We start from the raw sequence: 22950 nt of genomic DNA on the forward strand, positions 1-22950 counted from the left end.
AATGTCTTTTACCATGGCTATATTAGCTTTGTACAGTAAAGCCAAAAACATGATAGGTATCTTTCAGAAAAAAAAGAGACTCTGTGAGATAAGGCAAATTCAGGTACAACTGAATAACAACATTAAAAAAAAGTCATAAAAATAAAGTAACTTAAAGGACTATAATATACCTCAATCACAAGGGAAAGTATAAAAATTACATGGTGCTTTATAAATGTAATTCCTGAAATTCTATGCCTTGGTCCCAATTTCCATCAAATTTTATGTAAATCTGTATTACCCGGTAAAAAGCAGCAAGGTGCTTCTTCTTAATGATTTCTAGTTCACTTTGTGCATATTTGAGTCGTGTAGTAGTTCCTTGTATTAGAGCCTGTATTTGCTTCAAATCTGCTTCCTTGCGCACTATCTTCATTAAATCCTAAAAAGAAAGGGAGATATAACAACACTTTATAATAGACAACACTCGCACTTTTCACAGTACTTTCATAGATCATAAATCACTGCTTTTTACATGTAACTATATCCACAACTCCACCTTCCCTTCTTCTGATAAAAGATTGGGCAACTAAGTGCGTAAGTCATCTGGAGTAACCAAGATGCCATACAGCCTCCTCAGAAAACTCACTTATGTCCTCACAGGAAACAGGCAAGAAAATGAAGAATGGGGAGTGCACGTTCTACCCAAGGCACACGAATGGTGTAAATGAGACCATGCGATCTTTGTTGCCTTTCTTTAGTGCTTGCCTCATCCATTTCCTTCTCTCTTCACCTATCCTACTGCTCAACCAAATAAACTCCCTCATATATGTTCTATATTTTTTACTTCAAGTCTGTATAGGAAAACATGTGTATACATACTCACCTACATGTTTTTGCCAGTCTGTTTTGCAATTTTAGAATCACATTAGACATAATTTTCTACCTCCTGCTTTACTCATTCAGTTACTCACAAAAGTAAACTGATAAAGCTCTAAATTAATTCTTTTAATGGTTGTATATTATTCCATTGTGACTGTAACAAAATTATTTCACTCTTAATGATGGACATTCATTTTGTGTCCAGGTTTTTGCCATCACAAACAGCACTGCAGTAACACACTTTGGTGCGTACCCTTAAATACTGCTGTTTTTATTTCTATGCAATAGATTCCCCAGTGTGAGATCAATGGGTCAAAGGTGTTGATGTTCTTATTATACTAGCTGGTACTAACTGCTTTTCCAAAGCTTTAACCATCCATATTTCTATAAATGATGTATGAGTATGTGTTTCTTTATAAGTCTACTAGCATATATATATTTCCCAACTCTTATTGATACGCATGAAGTAATCCTGAGTACTATATTCTATACTGAGCATTTTTTCAGGTTTATTAGCCATATGGATTTCCTCTACGAACTGCCTAAACCCCTCCTTTCCCTAGATGTTTCTATCGTGGCTTTTTCAAATCAATTTATAGAACTCTTTGATAGCATAAAACCAACAGTCTTCATTTAAAACTTTAAAAAATTTTATACAATGGCTGTTATCCTCATTTAAAATACTACTTTTAATTTAAGCTTTCAATCTATCCTTATTTTTATAAGTCATAATATGGAGCACAAAATTAACTTTCCCTAGATGTGCCAATGAAAGTGAAAGTCGCTCACTTGTTTCTGACTCTTTACCATGGAATTCTCCAGGCCAGAATACTGGAGTGGGTAGCCTTTCCCTTCTCCAGGGAATCTTCCCAACCCAGGGATCAAACCCAGGTCTCCCGCATTGCAGGCGGATTCTTTACCAGCTGAGCCACCAGGGAAGCCCAACACCATCTCTCTCTTCTTTTCTCACCAAACTAAAGTTATCATTTTGTGCTGTGTTCTGTCACTCTGTCGTGTCTGACTCTGCGACCCCATGGACTACAGCCCACCAGGCTCCCCTGTCCATGGGATTCTCCAGGCAAGAGTACTGGAGTGGGATGCCATGCCCTCCTCCAGGGGATCATCCCAACCCAGGGATGGAACTGAGGTCTCCCACATTGTAGGTGGATTCTTTACTGTCTAAGCTACCAGGGAAGCCCAAAATATCATCCCAGTTGTATGCTAAATTGTTAAATATAACTGGGCCCATTTCTGAAGTTCCTATTCTTTCTCAATTAACCTGTCCATTAGAACTTCCAATAGAAGTTCTACCACACTCTCTTCTGTTACATATTTTTTTTACTAGTCTCGGGAAATTCATTTCTAAGAATTAGAGAATCACTTTGTCAAATAAAAAATCCTTGCTAATATCTTACTTGAACTTGCATTCAAATTATATTAACTGGAGAACTTCTAACCCAAGAATATAGTATGTCTTTTCTTTGGTGTTGTCTTGTCCCTCAGTAGGATTTAGTTTTCTAATAGTTACGTGTCTTTATACTTACATTTATTTCTATTGTGAGTAGAATATTTTCCCAATTTTAGATGCTCTTTTACAGTATAGAGAAAAACTAGAGTTTTGTTTATGTAGCACTCTCATTACCTTATTAAATCTAGTAGTTTTAAAACTACAGTCTTATCAGAAAAAGGTTTTTCTCCTTCTCAAAAATGTATATAAATTATTTCATTTTGTGCCTAATTAATATCACTTCCAAGACTATGTTAAATAATAACAGTGATAGCAGATATCTGTTTACTTCCTGATTTTAACTAAAATAATTTTTATGTTTCAGCATTTAATCAATTATTTCTGTTGTTTTGGGCAAGAGATATTTATTTTTTTTTAAGTAATTTCCACAAACTACTCTTTTACTTAGAACTTTAATTAGGACCAGCTGCTGACCTTTATAAAATCTAATTGGGATCACATGACTTTTCCCCTGCCTTTAATCTGCAAATGTAATGGATTATATTGACTGATGGCAACACCGAAACACCCATGTATTCTTAGAACAAATTCTATTCAACAGATGTATTTTTCTATCACTACATTGCTAAATACTCAGCAGTGATATTTAGAAATTACACATTATGCTCACAAGGAAAGTCGGTCTTTAGTTTTATTTTTGTGGTTATCTTTATAATATTTGATATTAAAGATATACTACCTATATTAAATAAACAGACATTTCCATCTTTTTCTATGATATAGAATGGCTTACATGAAAATTATATTAGAACTCAGCTGTAAACCCATCTGATCCTAATCTTTTTTAATTGTGGCAAAATATATATACAATTAATCATCTTTGTCATTTTTAAAGTGTAGTTCAACAGTTTTTAAGTACATTCACACTGTTGTGCAACCAAGTTCCAGAACTCTTTTTTTAAAATTTATTTATTTTAATTGGAGGCTAATTACTTTACAATATTGTAGTGGTTTTTGCCATACACTGACATGAATCAGCCATGGGTATACATGTGTTCCCCATCCTGAACCCCCCTCCCACCTCCTTCCCCATTCCATCCCTCTGGATCATCCCAGTGCACCAGCCCTGAGCACCCTGTCTCATCCATTGAACCTAGACTGGCAATATGTTTCACATATGATAATAAACATGGTTCAATTCCAGAACTCTTTTTATCTTATAAAACTGAACCTATACCCAAGAAGCAAGCTTCCATTCTACTCTCCAGGCCCTGGCAACTGTCCTCTACTTTTCTGCCTCTATGAATTTGACTGTTCTAGGGACCTCATACGAGTAGTAGTATCATACAATATTTGTCTTTTTTTAATTTACTTATTTCATGTGCTTCCCTGGTAGCTCAGCTGGTAAAGAATTTGCCTGCAATGCAGGAGAACCCAGTTTGATTCCTGGGTCAGGAAGATCTACTGGAGAAGGGACAGGCTACCCACTCCAGTATTCTTGGGCTTCCCTTGTGGCTCAGCTAGCAAAGAATCCACCCGCAATGCAGGAGCCCTGGGTTCAATCCCTGGGTTGGGAGGATCCCCTGGAAAAGGGAAAGGCTACCCATCCCAGTATTTTGGCCTGGAGAATTCCATCGACTATACAGTCGTCCATGGAGTTGCAAAGAGTTGGACACGACTGAGTGACTTTCACTTTCACGTTCTATTTCATGTATCATAACATCTTGAAAATTCACCCATTTTTGTAGCATGTGTTAAGTTTCCTCCCTTTTAAAGGCTGAATAATATTCCATCATATGTATAGACCGTATTCTGTTCATCTATTGAACATTTGGGCTGCTTCTACTTTTTGGCTATTGCGAATAATGATGTTATGAACATGCTACTATGTTAGGAATAATACTGTTATTATCTAATACTATTAACTAGTATTATCCAGACCCTGCTTTCAATTCCTTAGGGTATATATACTCAGATGGAGAATTGCTGGATCATTTGATAATTCTATTTTTAATTTCTTGTGAGTTGCCACACTCTTTTCCATAGCTGCCTCATTATTCTGCATTCCTGGAGTCTGTTTTCAATGGGAGATCATTCAACTAACAGTGGCTTAAAAAAATGTGGCTTTATTTTTCTCACACAAAAGCAGTCTACAATGATGCAGTTCCTCAACAACGGCATCTAACTTTCAGCTTTCTTTTTTTTACACTTTTTATTTTGTATTGGGGTATGGTGGGTGGTGGTTTAATTACTGAGTTATGTCAGACTCTTGTAACCTCATGGACTGTAATCCCGCCAGGCTCCTCTGTCCATCAGATTTCCCAGGCAAGAATACTGGAGTGAGGTGCCATTTCCTTCTCTAGGGGATCTTCCAGACCCAGGGATCAAACCTGTGGCTCCCACACTGCAGGCAGATTCTTTACCACAGGGAAGCCCATATTGGGCTTTTATCAAACAATGTTGGCTTCTTAATACAATGGCTTTTATACTCAAGCTTGCTCTCTTGGCAGAAAACTGCTGCTGCACCTCCAGTCCTCTTGATTGCATTCCACTCAGGAAGGGAAAAATGCAAAGGAAAATACGAACATTCCCATTTATATTGCCAAAACTGTCACACGGCCACTACTAGCAACAAGAAAACTTCAGAAATCAAATTTAGTTTTATGATTCTATAATAGATGCAAGCAAGGAAGGAAAAGGTTGTGGCAAGGTATTGGGCCAGCCAACTACACCACTCCCTCCCACTGTCTAATTTTTCAAATGTTCCACTTTTTCCTGATCAATCTTGGCAATTTATATTTTTTTGAACATCATCCATACAGATTTTCAATTTTTAATTATATAATTATTTGCTTATAAGAGTCTCTTAAAATTATTCTAATTTTCTCATTCCTAATCTGCATATGATTACTTCTAACTTTTCTTCCCTTCATTAGAGTTGCAGGGTTTATTTATTTTATTAGTCTTTCAAAACAACCAGTTTTTAGATTGATTTACCCTTTCCTATCTGAAGTTTTCTATTTAACTGTAGCTTTAAAAATTTTCGTTATTGTTTGTTTATTTCGTGGTTCCAATTTCTTAAAGTAATAAATTCCCTTATATTTCATTTTTAGTTTTTAGAAATGTATTTTCCTTTTGATATAGCTTTACTGTATCTCAAAGATTTTGTGTTCACCATTTTTGAGACATTTTGTAATTTTCCTCTTGATTACTTGTTTGATCCCTAAACTATTGAGAGGTACATTTTTTAATTTCTATGTAGACAAAAAAAATTTGTCACTATTTCTATTTCATTAAATTATAACCAAAATGATCTATAAAAATCTCTAAAAAAACTACTGAGGTTTCCATTGTGGGCAAGCATATAATCAGTTTTTAGCGTTTCACAGCTAATTTAAATAATATCTCAAATTTATTGAGCACATGTTTTGTAAAGTTTATATTAACCTATTTAATCCTCTTAACAATGCTATGAAATAGTACTATTACTATACCCATTATTATTAATGAGAAAATTAAAGCATTAAAGCGTTTAAGTAACTTACTCAGAGCCACACTGCTAGTGTTAGAAACAGAATCTGGATTTAAGCTTACTGATTGAATTACCAATTCCTCTAAGTTATTGTTTTTGTCTACTTAGATGTGTCCAATTTTGAAAGACATACATACAGTGAAATGCTTCATTATAATTTCATTTCTGTTAACTAGCTTTGTTTTAAATATTTAGGTAGTATACGCTGAAAAGAGGTTTAAAATAGAGATCTTACTTTTTAATACATAATATCCTTCTCATGGGGTCGCAGAGTCGGACACAACTGAGCAACTGAACTGAACTAAATATCCTTCTTTATTCAATTTACTCAATGCTCACTGAAAGCTTGCTATATAGTTGAAGATTCTTAACCTTAAGGTTCACCTTGTCTGATACCATCACCCCTGTTCTGTCTGCATTTGCCAGGTGCTCATCCGTAATTTTCAACATTCAATTTTAAGACAGTTTCTTACAATGACATTGAGCTGAGTTTTGCCTTTTAAGCTATGAGGATCTTGGTCTTTCATTTATTAACATATAAAATTTTATTTATGTATTTATTTTTGGCTACACTGGGTCTTCGCTGCTGTGTGCAGGCTTTCACTAGCTGTGGGGCACAGGCTTCTCGCTGCGGTGGCTTCTCTTGCTGCGGAGCACAGGCTTTAGGCCACAAGGGCTTTAGCAGTTGCAGCACATGGGCTCAGTAGTGGTGGTGCACTGGCTGAGTGGGTGCACAGCAAGTGGGATCGGAATTCCTGGACCAGGGATCACATCCGTGTCCCCAGCATTAGCAGGCAGATTCTTAGCCACTAGACCACCAGCGAAGTCCAATCTTGGTCTTTTAATGGGAAATTTAAATCTACTCATGTTTACTGTAATGACTGATTAGCAAAAATTTTATTTCCCCCATCTTACTTTTTATCCTTTATTCTTTTCTTGCGTTATTTTGCTATTTGTTCCCATGTTAATTGAATGTACTTTTAAACATTCTAGTCCTACCCAACTTCCTCCACCCACCAAGATACAATCTTCAGAATATTCTTCATCTCCTCACAGGTAAGATCTGTGGGACATATTCATTTCTCTCCATCTCTATTTCCCAGGTTTTGCTGAGTTAGGTTAGCACTGCTCATTTGTTACAATTAGGTCTGTTCTAACACATGTGCTGCTGAGAGCACTTTCTCTGGTGTGTTTTCACGTGGAGCATGTGGATGACGTCATTTTTGCATCTGCTTATCTGCAGGTTCCTGAAATGTAAATATCTTGGGATGTAGTGCTTTTCCCTCGATTGCCTACAGCTCTTACTCTAGTCTCAACTAGTTTTATAATACAAGCTTGATTTTTTTTTATGTATAAGGAATCTTTCTGAAGGGGGGTGACGTATTTTAGCACTGCCTCTATACCCTAGGACTTAGGAACTACATCTGTGTTAATGTGTGCCTTTTCTCATTAATCCCACATGCAACTGTGTGTGTCCTTTCAATCGGTAAATTAAGGTGGATCCTCAGTTTGAGACATTTTCTTTTTTAAAAAATTACTTCTCTGTGCTCCTTTTCCAATTTCTGAAAATTTTATTATTCTCATACCAAGACTCCTGAGTCTACCTAAGTTTCTGTTTTCTCACTATTTTCTTACCTTTGCAATTGTTCCCCTGACACTGAGACACTATTTCACTTGTCTTCCAGGTTATTAATGTGGATCTCAACAACGGCGATCCTATCCTTCAATCCATCTATTGCATTCTATAGTTTCAGTTCAGTTCAGTTGCTCAGTCGTGTCCGACTCTTTGCGACCCCATGAATCGCAGCACCCCAGGTCTCCCTGTCCATCGCGATCTCCCGGAGTTCACTCAGACTCATGTCCATCGAGTCCGTGATGCCATCCAGCCATCTCATCCTCTTTTGTCCCCTTCTCCTTCTGCCCCCAATCCCTGCCAGCATCAGAATCTTTTCTAATGAGTCGACTCTTCGCATGAGGTGGCCAAAGTACTGGAGTTTCAGCTTTAGCATCATTCCCTCCAAAGAAATCCCAGGGTTGATCTCCTTCAGAATGGACTGGTTGGATCTCCTTGCAGTCCAAGGGACTCTCAAGAGTCTTCTCCAACACCACAGTTCAAAAGCATCAATTCTTTGGCGCTAAGCCTTCTTCACAGTCCAACTCTCACATCCATACATGACCACAGGAAAAACCATAGCCTTGACTAGACGGACCTTAGTTGGCAAAGTAATGTCCCTGCTTTTGAATATGCTATCTAGGTTGGTCATAACTTTTCTTCCAAGGAGTAAGCATCTTTTAATTCTATAGTTTAGAAACACATATTTTCTTTTTTGTGAAAATTTTCTTGTGGCTGGCATTACAGACAGGGTCAACATTACACTGTATCTCCCTGTGTCTGTTAGTCGCTCAGTCATGTCCAACTCTTTGCGACCCCATGGACTGTAGCCACCAGGCTCCTCTGTCCATGGGATTTTCCAGGCAAGAATACGGGAGTGGGTTGCCATTCCCTTCTCCAGGGGATCTTCCCTACCCAGGGATCGAACCCAGACCTCCCACACTGCAGGCAGATTCTTTACCATCTGAGCTACCAGGGAGGACTCCATATCTCTTTAATGCTTCTAGTTTTTTGTTCAAGTGTTGATGGCTCCTGGAACACCTTAAATGCATTTATGCGTTTTTTTGCCTATTTGAGGTTCAGGTCTGCGTACTGAAGCACCCCCAGTGGCAGATGCCCCATAGATATTCTCCAAAGGCCAGCAACTACAACAGAAACTTGCCAGTGCCCCACTCAGAGATGGAGGAAAAGATGTCTCTCTGTTCTCCCTGCTGCTGCTAAGTCACTTCAGTCATGTCCGACTCTGTGCGACCCCATAGACGGCAGCCCACCAGGCTCCGCCGTCCCTGGGATTCTCCAGGAAAGAACACTGGAGTGGGTTGCCATTGCCTTCTCCCACAAACTCAGGAATTCGGGGGCCATAACCTACTAATATTTAGCTTCATGAGGGTCAAGACTAAGCCTGGGACAAATATTTAACCTTCCTCCAGGACTCCCCTGGCTTCCCTGATGGCTCAGATGGTAAAGCGTCTGCCTGAAATGCAGATCAAACCTGGGTTCGATCCCTGGGTCGGGAAGATCCCCTGGAGAAGGAAATGGCAACCCGTTCCAGTATTCTTGCCTGGGAAATCCCATGAATAGAGGAGCCAGGCGGGCTGTAGTCCATGGGGTTGCAAAGAGTCAGACACGACTGAGCTTGCTTTCTTTTCTTTCAGTACTCCCCTATGCCCTGATTCTTCTCCTAGCTCTCTTCAAAGATCAAAAGAGAAGCCCTACCTCAGCTTTTCCTGGTGGCTTTCCCAGAACCCAAGATCTCATTCACACCCAACTCTCTACTAGGGTCAGGTGAGACAGACACAGGTGGGAACCTAGTATAAACACGGATAGGAAACCAGATTCATTCAAGCTGCCACATTCCTGAAACTTCCCCTGTGCCTAGGCCTAAATCTGTAAAATCTCTGAAAGTTTAATTTTTGTATACCTTAGATCAAAGCATAGTTTGTTTGTGGTCTCATGTTTATAGAAAAAGATTAAAATTAGCTGAGTAACTCTGCCAGAACACCTCCTTGAATAAAAAATCGATCATTTGTATAAACAAAAGAAGAAAGCTAAATAGGAAAAATAATCTAAAAGCATAATCCTGATTTAGTATCTCTTAAAGTTTACAGTGTCAGACTTTATTTTTAGGGGCTCCAAAATCACTGCAGATGGTGACTGCAGCCATGAAATTAAAAGACGCTTACTCCTTGAAAGAAAAGTTATGATCAACCTAGAAAGCATATTCAAAAGCAGAGACATTACTTTGCCGACTAAGGTCCGTCTAGTCAAGCCTATGGTTTTTCCAGTGGTCATGTATGGATGTGAGGGTTGCACTGTGAAGAAGGCTGAGCACCGAAGAATTGATGCTTTTGAACTGCGGTGTTGGAAAAGACTCTTGCGAGTCCCTTGGACTGCAAGGAGATCCAACCAGTCCATTCTGAAGGAGATCAGCCCTGGGATTTCTTTGGAAGGAATGATGCTAAAGCTGAAACTCCAGTACTTTGGCCACCTCATGTGAAGAGTTGACTCATTGGAAAAGACTCTGATGCTGGGAGGGATTGGGGGCAGGAGGAGAAGGGGACAAAAGAGGATGAGATGGCTGGATGGCATCACTGACTTGATGGAACTCTGGAAATTGGTGATGGACAGGGAGGCCTGGCGTGCTGCGATTCATGGGGTCGCAAAGAGTCGGACACTCCTGAGCGACTGAACTGAACTGAAAGTTTACATTTCAAGTAAATTTGTGTGTGGGATTATAATATTCAAATAAATGACACTATGGGTGGAAGCATTATTGAATTTCTTTTGTCATTTTCAGAAAGAATAATGTCTTTCTGAGCATGACATTGAAATCCAGAAGTTATAAAAGATTAATAAATTTGGTTACATAAAGATTAAAAATACGTATGTGACAAAACAAAGTTAAATGTCAAACAGTTACTGAATAGCAAAAAGGAATAAACTTTTGATACACACAACATGAATTTCAAAAGCATCAGGTTAAATGAAGAAAGCATAAAACAGAAGACTACTACTGTATGATTATTCTACTTATATGAAATTCTAAGTGAGAAAAAGCTACAGTGATAGAAAGTAGACTGAGCTGCCAGGTCCAGAGGTTCTACGAAGTCCCGGGGAAGGGACTGACTACAAAGAAGCCCAAAGGAACTGTGTGTGGCGGGGTATGGAAATGTTGTATATCAGGATTTTGGTGGTGAATACATACACTTGTCAAAACTTACTGAACCGTACACTTAAAATTGGTGACTGTTATTGTATATAAATTATACTTCAATATAGCCAACAAAAATAGCTGAATAGAAAGTATATTTATAACATACATGCTAAGAAGTAATTTGCTTATTATACAAATAATTCTTAAAGTAGCTAATAAGACAAATAGCCTAATAAGTTCACAGAAAAAAAATACATGAGTAAATATACAAATGATAAATATAAGAGTAAATGCTCAACCTCAGTTATAAGAAATGCGTATTCAAACAATTAGATTTTTTTTTTTTACCAGATTGGCAAAGATTAAAATATGTGCTAGTACCTAGTGCTGCAATCTAGGGACATACAAACTCTACAGGTTTTCTTTCAGTGGGAATTTAGCAGCATCTGTCAACTTTTTAAATACATACATCCTCAGACCCAGAAATCCCACGTGTAGGAAATCATCTTAGAGATGTAAGTAAAGGTATACTAACAACAAATATTTATATAGTGCTTACATTTTTGTCAGGCATTAAGCATTTTATCTTGAATAGCTGATTTAATCTTTAAAGTAACTCTAAAAGGTTCAAGGTACGAAGGGGCTAGGGAACTTGCCCAAGCTCATACTGCTGGTAAGTGGGCAAGTCAGGATTCAAACTCAGGCAGTGTGGCCATAGGATTTATACTCTCAGGCACTGTGTTACTTTCTCTTTCCAGAGAAAGTTGAATGCTGCCTCATTTGTAATAACAAAAACCAAAGTGACACTGGTTAAAATCTATATAATAAAATAGCAGGAAGGACTCATTGAAAAACAAAGTAGCTGTCTATATGCTAAATGAACACACTGTCCATGTTGTGATACTAAGTAAAAAGCTTGTTGCAAACACAATCAATAGCAAAAGTCTATTATAAAACAAATCAGGAAAATAATACATAGACTTGCATGTACCGAGAAAATTTCTAGAATATATGCATCAAACTATGTTTAACAAATACCACTGAAATGTAAGGATGGGCAAGGGAAAGATTTTTATTTTTTACTTTATTCCATTTTGCATAATTTGACTTCTTTAAACTAACGGCATGGTACTTTTATTACCTAAAATATTTGCTTAAAAACACAATTACTCTACTTAGTATTCTACAATTTTTACATGGATTTACCTTTAATTCTTGGATTAGCTGGGTTCTCCTGTCTCTTAAATTCTTTAACTCTTTCTCATCCCAGCATCTAGCCTTGGATTTTAAGTCACTTGACCCTCCAGAGATCACTCCAGATTTTAAAAATAATGTTCCATCAAGAGCTACTGTCTGTAAAATTAAAAATATTTTACCTTGGAGAAATGTACACAAAGAAGATAAAAACAGAATATAACACAACAACTTATACAGCTAAGAATATGTAGTTAAAAAAACTATTTACTAAACTCTATCATAAGACAACTAGCTCATGAGGGACACCAGCCAGCAAACTCACTGTTTTGTATTTCAGGCACAAATGAGTAGCAAAATAAAATTATATGTTAGTCCCAAACATATTCAGTACTGAGAAGAAAAAAACCAAGAGTATTTGTATTTAATATCTCATACTTTGCATTATATAATACTGTATTTTAAAGACTCTGACACACATGTCAAAGACATTCTATGAAAACAGCCTTAGTTACTCTAGAATATAAAAAATACCATGTACTCTAAAATGAATATGAAATTGGACCCCAAATTTTAACTGAGTCAAATGTATAAAACAGCTTGAAATTTATAGTCTTGCTTTATGGAATAAATGAAAGCAATTCTCAGTGTTTTTAAAATGTTTCTAATTAATTAGTCAGAGCAGAGGAGAGAGCCTGTGGAGGACTAAAGCCACGTAATGTAAACTAATTTTAAAAAAAGCCAACAGGAGCCTCATTCATTCCTAGATTCAGACACTCCGTGTGACTGCTGTGTTTGAGACATTCTATACTGGGAACTGGAGTGACCAAAAGAGAGTCCAGTATGGCACTGCCCCTTATGGTCAGACTAGTAAGGAAAAGAAACACATAAACATATCATTACAATGTGAAGTAGGAGACAACAGAAACAGAGTAATCTGTGGGCATAAAACTGGGGTGTTCCAACCCAGCCTGGAAGGCTCGCAGAAGGCTTCCAGAGGCAGTGAAGGCTTTCACTGTGTCTCATCGAAAGTACGAGTTAGAACTGGACTAATCACATTTAGCGAAAAGCAGTCTCTCTCCTGCAGTCCCAGAGGAGAGCATTCCAGGGTGCGCATGTGCTGCACAGCCGGCCCACCCCCGTCACACCGCTCGGCCGCCCTTAGTGTTTTACTGGGGCTGCCCCTCCGAGGGGACAGGCCTTTTATCTTCTGGAAGGCACTGGGGGTTCCCTTCCCTCCCAACTGTTAGCTTGGCAATGAGTTTTCTCATCACGTCTGAACTCAGTAAGGACACTAGATCTCTGCCAGATACCAACAGCAATGGCCCAGAAACTGAACTCCTGTAGGTGGTGTCTCGTCCAGAAAGAAGCTTCCCTGACTAGGAAGCCCACTGTTACATGACCACCTTACTCCTCTGACCTCTCCATAAAAGCTTCCCTCTCCTGGAACACTTCTAGCTCATGCCGTTTTTGCCAGCAAAGTACACCTATACAGAATGAAAGCTGATGGACTACACAGGCTCCGCTGCTCCTCTGCCTTTCGGCTGTTCTCAATAAAGCTTGCTTTTACATCCACACTGTAGGTCACTAGTGATGTATCAAGTGGCTCTTATCTGACAACCTTCAAAGTCATTCTGTAGTCCAAGATGACTCCTAGAGCTCTAGCTACTCCGTCTGAATTTCAGGAAAGAAAGGAAAGAGTGAGGCTGCTAGACAGGGCAGATCACAGAGCTCTTTGTACGTCATCACAGGAAGAATGTGGATCAAACGCAGCTGAGGACTGACAGGGTGTGTGGAGGGGCTGGAGATTAGCACTGTCTGACAGCAAAGGAGAGAGATGGTGAGATGTGAACTTTAAACAGACCACTCTGGCAACCATATGGAAAATGGACTGACTGGTCCACGTGAAGCCAGAGGTGATGGTATGAAATCAGCTAATAATATCTAAGGTAAAGAAAAGGAAAAAGATTTTGAGATATATTTAGGTGGTATAATTTTAAAAGTTATGGGAACTGCAGAGGTTATAAGGAGATCCATGAGTAAAAACCAGAATTTCATTTGGTTAGAAGAGTGGTACTAAGAATTGAGATCAAGATTTAGAAAGAACATGAGTTTAGTTTTATACATAATTTTATACTGTCTGTGGGCTAACATTTTACCTACTGATAATGTATATCTTGACTATTTCCTAAAAGAAATGAATTCTTTTATAGATTAAAATAAAGATTGTACTAAATATAAATATACAATAAGACAGCTACAAATAAGAGATAGCAAATTAAACTTGATGAAAAAAGAAAGTATAACTAATTTAGACTATGATGAGAAGTCAATTCAATCAAAAAGAAAAATTATTAAATATACTGGGATAGATAATCACCCATTTGGGGGGGAAGCTAATATCTACATCTAATAACACATATTAAAATTAATTCTAGATTAAAATTAAAATATAGAAGTGATATCATTAAAAAATGTAGTAAATACATACTTGATCTCATGGTAAAGACCCAATTATACATATATCAATACCTACAAAGGCTAAGAGTAATATAGCTGACTATCAAATATCTGGCACATAGACCACAACACTCACTACATCTTTCAAGAGTATGGTTGCCAGACTTAGGAAAGAGGAATACAGGATGCCCAGTTAAATCTGAACTTCCGATAAACAACAAATAACTTTTAAATTTATGTCCAAATATTTGATCTGGCAACTCTATAGAACATGTTAGGGATGGTTTTCCTATTCCTTTATTTTGAGGGGGGGGGGCTCCACCACGTGGCATGTGGGATCTCAGTTCCCCACCACGGACTGAACCCATGTCCCCTGCACCGGAAGTGTGGAGTCTTAACCACTGGACCACCAGGGAAGTCCCGATTTTCCTTTTTGAGCTCTATTTCCAAACTGAACATTTATTAACTTGTTTTTTGCATGTGTAAAAGTCAAATGTGACACACACACACAAATTTGTGGGCTGGCTTGGCAAGAAGAGAGAGAAGTGTATCAAGAACTTTGAACTAAGAAGCTGTCATAACACATATGCTATCCTATGCCCGCTCTCTCTTTCCAGGCATCACACTTGGCCAAGTCAACTTCCCCACTCAGAGCAGAGGGTACTCACAATTTTCTGAGATTCTTTTTATTACTTTGTTGGCTGCTGCTATCATTACTGTAACTATTTATCATACTATGCTTGACATAGTGCACATATGCTATTCAACTGTATGTTTGCACCCCATGAGTAAATATGATTTCCATCCTATAGACTGGGGCTTACAGATATTAAGAAGCTTGCCTAAAGCCATCTGTTGTTGTTTAGTTGCTAAATCATGTCCAATTCTTTGCCACCCCATGGACTGCAGCACACCAGGCTTTTCTGTCCTTCACTATCTCTCGGAGTTTGCTCAAATTCATGTCCATAGAGTCAGTGATGCTATCTAACCATCTCATCCTCTGCTGCCCTCTTCTTTTGCCTTCAATCTTCCCAGCATCAGAGTCTTCTCCAATGAGTCGGCTCTTCGCATCACGTGGCTGAAGTACTGGAGCTTCCACTTCAGCATCAGTCTTTCCAATGAATATTCAGGGTCCATTTCCTTTAGGATTGACTGGTTTGACTGCCTTGCTGTCCAAGAGACTCTCAAAAGTCTTCTCCAGCACAATTCAATTCAGTTCAGTTCAGTTCAGTCGTGTCCGACTCTTTGCGACCCCATGAATCGCAGCACGCCAGGCCTCCCTGTCCATCACCAACTCCTGGAGTCCACCCAAACTCAAGTCCATTGAGTCAGTGATGCCATCCAGCCATCTCATCCTCTGTCGTCCCCTTCTCCTCCTGCCCCCAATCCCTCCCAGCATCAGAGTTTTTTCCAAGGAGTCAACTCTTCACATGAGGTGGCCAAAGTACTGGAGTTTCAGCTTTAGCATCATTCCTTCCAAAGAAATCCCAGGGCTGATCTCCTTCAGAATGGACTGGTTGGATCTCCTTGCAGTCCAAGGGACTCTCAAGAGTCTTCTCCAACACCACAGTAAAAAGCATCAATTCTTCGGTGCTCAGCCTTCTTCACAGTCCAACTCTCACATCCATACATGACTACTGGAAAAAACCAGCACAATTAGAAAGCATCAATTCTTCGGTGCTCAGTCTTCTTTATGGTCCAACTCTCACATCCATTCCTTGGTAGCTCAGCTGGTAAAGAATCCATCTGCAATGCAGGAGACCCCAGTTTGATTCCTGGGTCAGGAAGATCCCCCAGAAAGGGATAGGCTACCCACTCCAGTATTCTTGGGCTTACCTGGTGGCTCAGCTGGTAAAGAATCTGGCTGCAATGTGGGAGACCTGGGTTTGATCCCTGCATTGGGAAGTTCCCCTGGAGAAGGGAAAGGCTACCCACTCCAGTATTCTGGCCTAGAGAATTCCATGGACTATTCCATGGGGTTGCAAAGAGTTGGATATGACTGAGCAACTTTCATTTTCACTCAAATCCAGACCATATGGACCTTTGTAAGCAAAGTAAAGTCTCTGCTTTTTAACATGCTGTCTAGGTTTGTCATAGCTTTTCTTCCAAGGAGCAAGCATCTTTTAATTTCACAACTGCAGTCACTGTCCACAGTGATTTTGGAGCTCATGAAAATAGAATCAGTCACTGCTTCTACTTTTTCCCTTCTATTTGCCATGAAGTGATGGGATTGATGCAATGATCTCCGTTTTTTGAATGCTGAGTTTTAAGCCAGCTTTTTCATTCTCCTCTTTCACTTTCATCAAGAGGCTCTTCAGTTCCTCTTCGCTTTCTGCTATCAGAGTGGTATCATCTGCAAATCTGAGGTTGATATTTCTCCTGGCAATCTTGATTTCAGCTTATGATTCATCCAGCCCGGCATTTCACATGATGTACTCGGCACAAAGCTAAATAAACAGAGTGACAATATACAACCTTGACATACTCCTTTCCCACAACTGAAGCAGTCAGTTGCTCCACGTAAGGTGTTGCTTCTTGACGTGCATACAGGTTTTTCAGGAGACAGGTAAGGAGGTCTGGCATTCCCATCTCTTTAAGACAGGGGCTAAAATCCCTAAATCAAAAGTTGATCAAACATCTATGTCCATGTTCTTAATAATCACCATGTTATAGACCTCCTTTAATTCTAAAAATGAAATAGGCAGCAATTCATAGAATTATAGGGCTTTTAAAAATAGTTTCTAGGTTTATTAAAAGAATTTATTTCTTTAAAAAGTAAACTTAGTATCAAATAACCTATTTTTATTTGATTGACAGTCAAAGCTATTCTGGCAGGACTACAATTTCTATTTCTAGCCTGAAAATTACAGTTTACAATGGTTGCTCAGTACAGTCATCCTATGCCTATTTGGGGGCTTGCATTCCCCCAAAAATACCTTGGGAATCTCATATAAAATAAGAAGTTGGGGGGCATTTAAAAATATTAGTAGCATTAAATAAAAGTTCCAGACAGCCTGGCTTAGGAAAAGGAGGATTTCTTTGGCACTAAAAATTCATTCTGAGGTATATCCGATCATTCCACTGAACCAAATTCAACTGTTTCAAGAAATTCTGTTTCAGTGTTATAAGCTGCTGAAGCAGATCCTCTGTAACTTTTGTGTTATATAGGTTATACGTATTTTTAAGCTGTCTTTCACAGGTATGGAAAATAATATACTTTAACATTTCCTTTTACTTTTGAATGGGTAAGACATTCACATAGTTCAAACTCCAAAAGATACAGGGCATAGAGTAAAAAATTTTCCTGGCATTGCTAGCCCCTACGACCCAGTTACCCTCCCTAGAGATAATCAATGCTGTCAATTTCTTATGTATTCTTCCAGAAATATCTTTGCATAAACAAACACACATCTCCTTTCCTCATGTTTTACACAAATGGTAACATAATAAGCACTAGTCTACTTACTACTTTTAAAAAAACTGACTATATCTTGGAGTAGTCATGTATAGATTTAAGTTGGACTATAAAGAAAGCTGATCGCTGGAGAATTGATGCTTTTTAACTGTGGTGTTGGAGAAGACTCCTGAGAGTCTCTTAGACAGCAAGGAGATCCAACCAGTCCATCCTAAAGGAAATCAGTTCTGAATATTCATTGGAAGGACTGATGCTGAAGCTGAACCTCCAATACTTTGGCCACCTGATGCAAAGAACTGACTCATCTGAAAAGACCCTGATACTGGGAAAGATTGAGGGCAGGAGGAGAAGGGGACAACAGAGGATGAGATGGCTAGATGGCATCACCGACTCAATGCACATGAGTGTGAGTAAACTCCAGGAGTTGGTGATGGACAGGGAGGCCTGGCGTGCTATGGTCCATGGGGTTACAAAGAGTCGGATACAACTGAGCAACTGAACTGAAATCTTGGAGATTATCTGACACTTGTACATAAAGAGCTTCATTCCCTCTATTTAAGGTTATATAGTGTCCCATTTTATAAATGCATTATAACTTTACTGAACAGTCTTGCGCAAATTGTTTCCAAATTTCTTGCTGCACACAATGGTTCAATAACTAAATCTTGTATATATATCACTTCATACACATACGATTTTATGTGTATGTAAAGCTCTTTACAACTGCTAGACTTGCCCCTCACATAGATGGCACAAATTTACATGCCCAGAGCAGTGAACCCAAGGGTCTCTTTCCCCATAAAGTGCTATCAAACTTTTTGATATTGATCAATTTGACAAGTGAAAACAGTATTTTGGTATAGTTTTAATGGGAATTTCCCATATTTTAAGTGAGGGTGAGTTTTCGTATTTAACACCAATTATACATCTATTTCTGTTTTATTGACTATGCCAAAGCCTCTGACTGTGTGGATCACAATAAACTGGAAAATTCTGAAAGAGAAGGGAGTACCAGACCACCTGACCTGCCTCTTAAGAAACCTATATGCAGGTTAGGAAGCCACAGCTAGAACTGGACATGGAACAACAGACTGGTTCTAAATAGGAAAAGGAGTACATCAAGGCTGTATATTGTCACCCTGCTTATTTAACTTCTATGCAGAGTACATCATGAGAAACGCTGGGCTGGAAGGAGCACAAGCTGGAATCCAGATTGCCGGGAGAAATATCAATAACCTCAGATGCCGGGGTCCAGCCCCGGTGGATCCAGGGAATTCGAAGGGTGGACGGCGTTGGCGTGGAAAGACTTGTTTATTTATTAATATAAGATTAGATTAGGAAACTATAGTGTAGTAAGAAGATTAAGTGGAGGAAGAGGGCTGAATAGCTTGGTTTACGCGGAAGGCCAATAAAATTCCAGACAAGGAATTTGCACCATCTACGTTGGGCCACCGGCGCCCGCTTGAATATCTAAGGGTGCCTCGCCTTAAGCTCCCTTTCATGCGGGTCTTAACAGCCAGGGCAAGTAAGTAGACCTGGCGAGCCTCCGCGCCCCAGGTGGAGATGCAGCCTGAAGTTAAAGTAAAGAGCAGAGAGAGGGAAAGGGAGAGAAGAAGAAAGAGAGAGAAAGACATGGGGGGAGCCAGAGTCCCAAGAAACCAGGCCGAGAGACTAGTTCGAGAAACTGGTCCGAGAAACTGGCCCCCGGCCCCTGGCCCCCTCCTTTATTATTCAGAAGGCCTTTTATACTTTTGATAAAACATGGAGATCAATGGATAACACAAAATTATGTAGCGTTCACAACCCAGATTCTTTCCGTATATCATTTTGTATACAAAAGGTCTCAGGTGATTTACATTATCTTTTGGCCAAGAGGCTTGTTAACACTTTTTGGCTCTCTTCCTTAATGAATGTTAATTTTGTTTCCCCTGAAGTGTTTTTCTTTAATCTGCATCTCCTTAAAGCATTAAAGTTACATCTCTATAGAATAAAGGTGCAGTGGGATATAACAAAGAAGGTACTTAACTCAAAGATCTAATGTTGCTAATACCAGGTCTACTACTTGTTTTTCTATATACCAACTATATCTAAAAATAAAGGATATGAAAATTTGGCAGCAAGCATTGACTCAACAAATGAAACTTTAATCAGTCCTATTCTAAAGATTTTGACTCCTCGGAAGCTCCTACATTCCTAGGATGTTTTAAGCTTCCTGTGCGGTCAGGAGGCCTCAAACAATCACACGCGCAGCTGTACGAGTCCTGCAGGCAGGCTAGAAAGCCATCAGAGGGTTTTTTGGATTGAAACACTCTTTCAAATGCAGAAGACTAAAGCCCTGAATTGACTTTTTCCAGAAAATGTCAGAAGAGTGGAAAAGCAGAGCACAAAAGCCGGCAGATTTTTGTTGGGGTACATGCTTAGGAATTTCCAGAGGGGTCCCTGAAGTCTGAGCACGCCTTGCGTATGTCAGCTTCCTTCCTCATGACCTTGTCACGGGCGGGATTCCTCACACTGGCTCCCGGCACTCAGATATGCAGACGACACCACCCTTATGGCAGAAAGTGAAGAGGAACTAAAAAGCCTCTTGAGGAAAGTGAAAGAGGAGAGTGAAAAAGTTAGCGTAAAGCTCAACATTCAGAAAACGAAGATCATGGCATCTGGTCCCATCACTTCATGGGAAATAGATGGGGAAACAGTGGAAACAGTGTCAGACTTTATTTTTGGGGGCTCCAAAATCACTGCAGATGGTGACTGCAGCCATGAAATTAAAAGACGCTTACTCCTTGGAAGAAAAGTTATGACCAACCTAGATAGCATATTCAAAAGCAGAGACATTACTTTGCCAACAAAGGTCCATCTAGTCAAGGCTATGGTTTTTCCAACAGTCATGTATGGATGTGAGAGTTGGACTTGTGAAGAAAGCTGAGTGCCGAAGAATTGATGCTTTTGAACTGTGGTGTTGGAGAAGACTCTTGAGAGTCTCTTAGACAGCAAGGAGATCCAACCAGTCCATTCTAAAGATCAGTGCTGGGTGTTCTTTGGAAGGAATGATGCTAAAGCTGAAACTCTAGTATTTTGGCCACCTTATGCAAAGAGTTGACTCCTTGGAAAAGACTCTGATGCTGGGAGGGTTTGGGGCCAGGAGGAAAAGGGGATGAGAGAGGATGAGATGGGTGGATGGCATTACCGACTCGATGGACGTGAATGTGAGTGAACACCAGGAGCTGGTGATGGACAGGGAGGCCTGGCATGCTGCAATTCATGGGATCGCAAAGAACTGGACACGACTGAGTGACTGAACTGAATATTTCCTTTTATGAACCTAAGTTTGCTCCTCTCCTTTGTCTATTTTTCAACTTTATTTCTGTTCTTTACCTGATTGATTTGTGGCAAATTTTCTTTTTTATGAGTAGAAAATATTTTCTCTGGTTTGCCATGTCTTTTGATTTTGCTTATAATGGTCTTTTCTATGCAGAAATGTTATGTTTATGTAAATTTATGCATAGCGATTAAGAATGGCTAAAAACCACTCCAGTATTCTTCCCTGGAGAATGCCATGGACAGGAGCCTGGCAGGCTACAGTCCATGGGGTCACAAAGAGTTGGATATGACTAAGTGACTAACACTTTCACTTTTTCACCCATGTTTTTAGCCTTGGGGTTGGCTTTTTTTATTTTTGGTCATATTGGAAAGGCCTTACTATCTCTGAGGTTAAGAAAAAAATTTCCCATAGTTTCTCTTTTATTTTTTAACATTTACATTTCTGATCTATGAATATACTGATATAAGGTATGAAGTGTAGATTCAACTATATTTTATTCCAGATGATACCCGGTGTTTTCAACCTACTGTACCCTGCATTTTTATTCTCTCTTGTTTAATGTATTTAATTTTTGGAAAAATGATGTTTTCACAGATTACCAGCTAGTTAATGACATTTTTCTGGGTCTGTTTTTTTGCTACATCATATTAGAAGGGTAAAGCATAAATGAAAGTGAAAGTCGCTCAGTTGTGTCTGACTCTTTGTGACCCCATGGACTGTCTAGGCCAGAATACTGGAGTGGGTAGCCTTTCCCTTCTCCAGGGGATTTTCCTGACCCAGGGATTGAACCCAAGTCTCCCGCACTGCAGCTGGATTCTTTACCAGCTGAGCCACAAGGGAAGTCCAAGAAAAGTGGAGTGGGTAGCCTATCCCTTCTCCAGTGGATCTTCCCACCCAGGAATTAAACTGGGGTCCCCTGCATTGCAGGCAGATTCTTTACTAACTGAGCTATTAGGGAAGCCCAAAGCATAAACAGATATTTCTATATATGATTTAGAGAAATAACCATCCAGTCTATGAGAAAAGGAAGCAAATAATTGTTGTTTCTTTGCTTAAGGGAAATGGATGAAATTCCCTTGTATTTCCACATGTATTGAAAGAGACTCTAGATTTTAAAATTTTGTCACATAAATTTTTAAACTATTTTAAGATTGAGTTATAAATATCTTAATGACTAAACTACAGCTAGCAAAATCACTGTAATTTATATTATATAGTTTACACGTACTATATAGTTTATAAACCAACAAAAATATAATTTTGTGATATAACTTGCAATGTTTGAACAAGGAAAATTTTAAACCACATTATCAAGACAATGGAAAGACATCAAGTCCATGGAAAACCAAAAGCTCAAATTAAAAACCTCAGGTGATTTCTGTGAAAATATGGCATCTATCCAAATGTCTTTTGCAACCTAAAATAAAGAATATTCTTCAAGTGGAATAATAACAATGGGAAGACGAGTCCCTGGAACATACTTCAAGATAAAAATATGATTTATAAAGATAATTAAAATTTTGAAATAACAAAAAGAAAAAAATATAGCCTAAAGGAGTATATCCTATATCTTTGAACAAGATACAAACCATCAATATACGGTGAATGAAGGAAAAGTTAAACACAGTCTTATCTTCATGTGACTTCTTTAAATTCATCACACAAATCTTCAAAAATCAATTTTACAAATATACAAAAATCAACTTTAGCATAGTTAATGAGGTAGCAAATAAGGAAGATATTTAAGTAGCTCACTTATTACACCTGCTTAAATTTAATATGGAGAAATCAACGACAGAGATCACATTAAGATTATTATAGCTACAACTACTAAAGTGTATGAGAAGTTAATCATATAAGACAAGTCAATATATTTAATATGGAAAATTCCTATCTTTCATAAGAATAGCCTGCTTTGTGTTAATTTGCGATTCT

General features: G+C 38.8%; 1 protein-coding gene across 1 annotated transcript in view; it reads right to left on the reverse strand.

Annotated features, from left to right (window-relative positions):
* The window catches only part of SMC1B (structural maintenance of chromosomes 1B), an 85490-nt gene that overhangs the window by 33065 nt on the left and 29475 nt on the right, over positions 1-22950 (reverse strand). The window contains exons 12-13 of the mRNA XM_005681216.3: positions 11831-11977; positions 281-418 (exon numbers count right to left, since the gene is read on the reverse strand). Coding sequence (XP_005681273.1) covers positions 281-418; positions 11831-11977 — 285 coding nt within the window. The remainder of the gene's footprint in view (positions 1-280; positions 419-11830; positions 11978-22950) is intronic.

The sequence above is a fragment of the Capra hircus genome, chromosome 5 (genome assembly GCF_001704415.2).
Source record: "Capra hircus breed San Clemente chromosome 5, ASM170441v1, whole genome shotgun sequence".
Taxonomy (NCBI): domain Eukaryota; kingdom Metazoa; phylum Chordata; class Mammalia; order Artiodactyla; family Bovidae; genus Capra; species Capra hircus.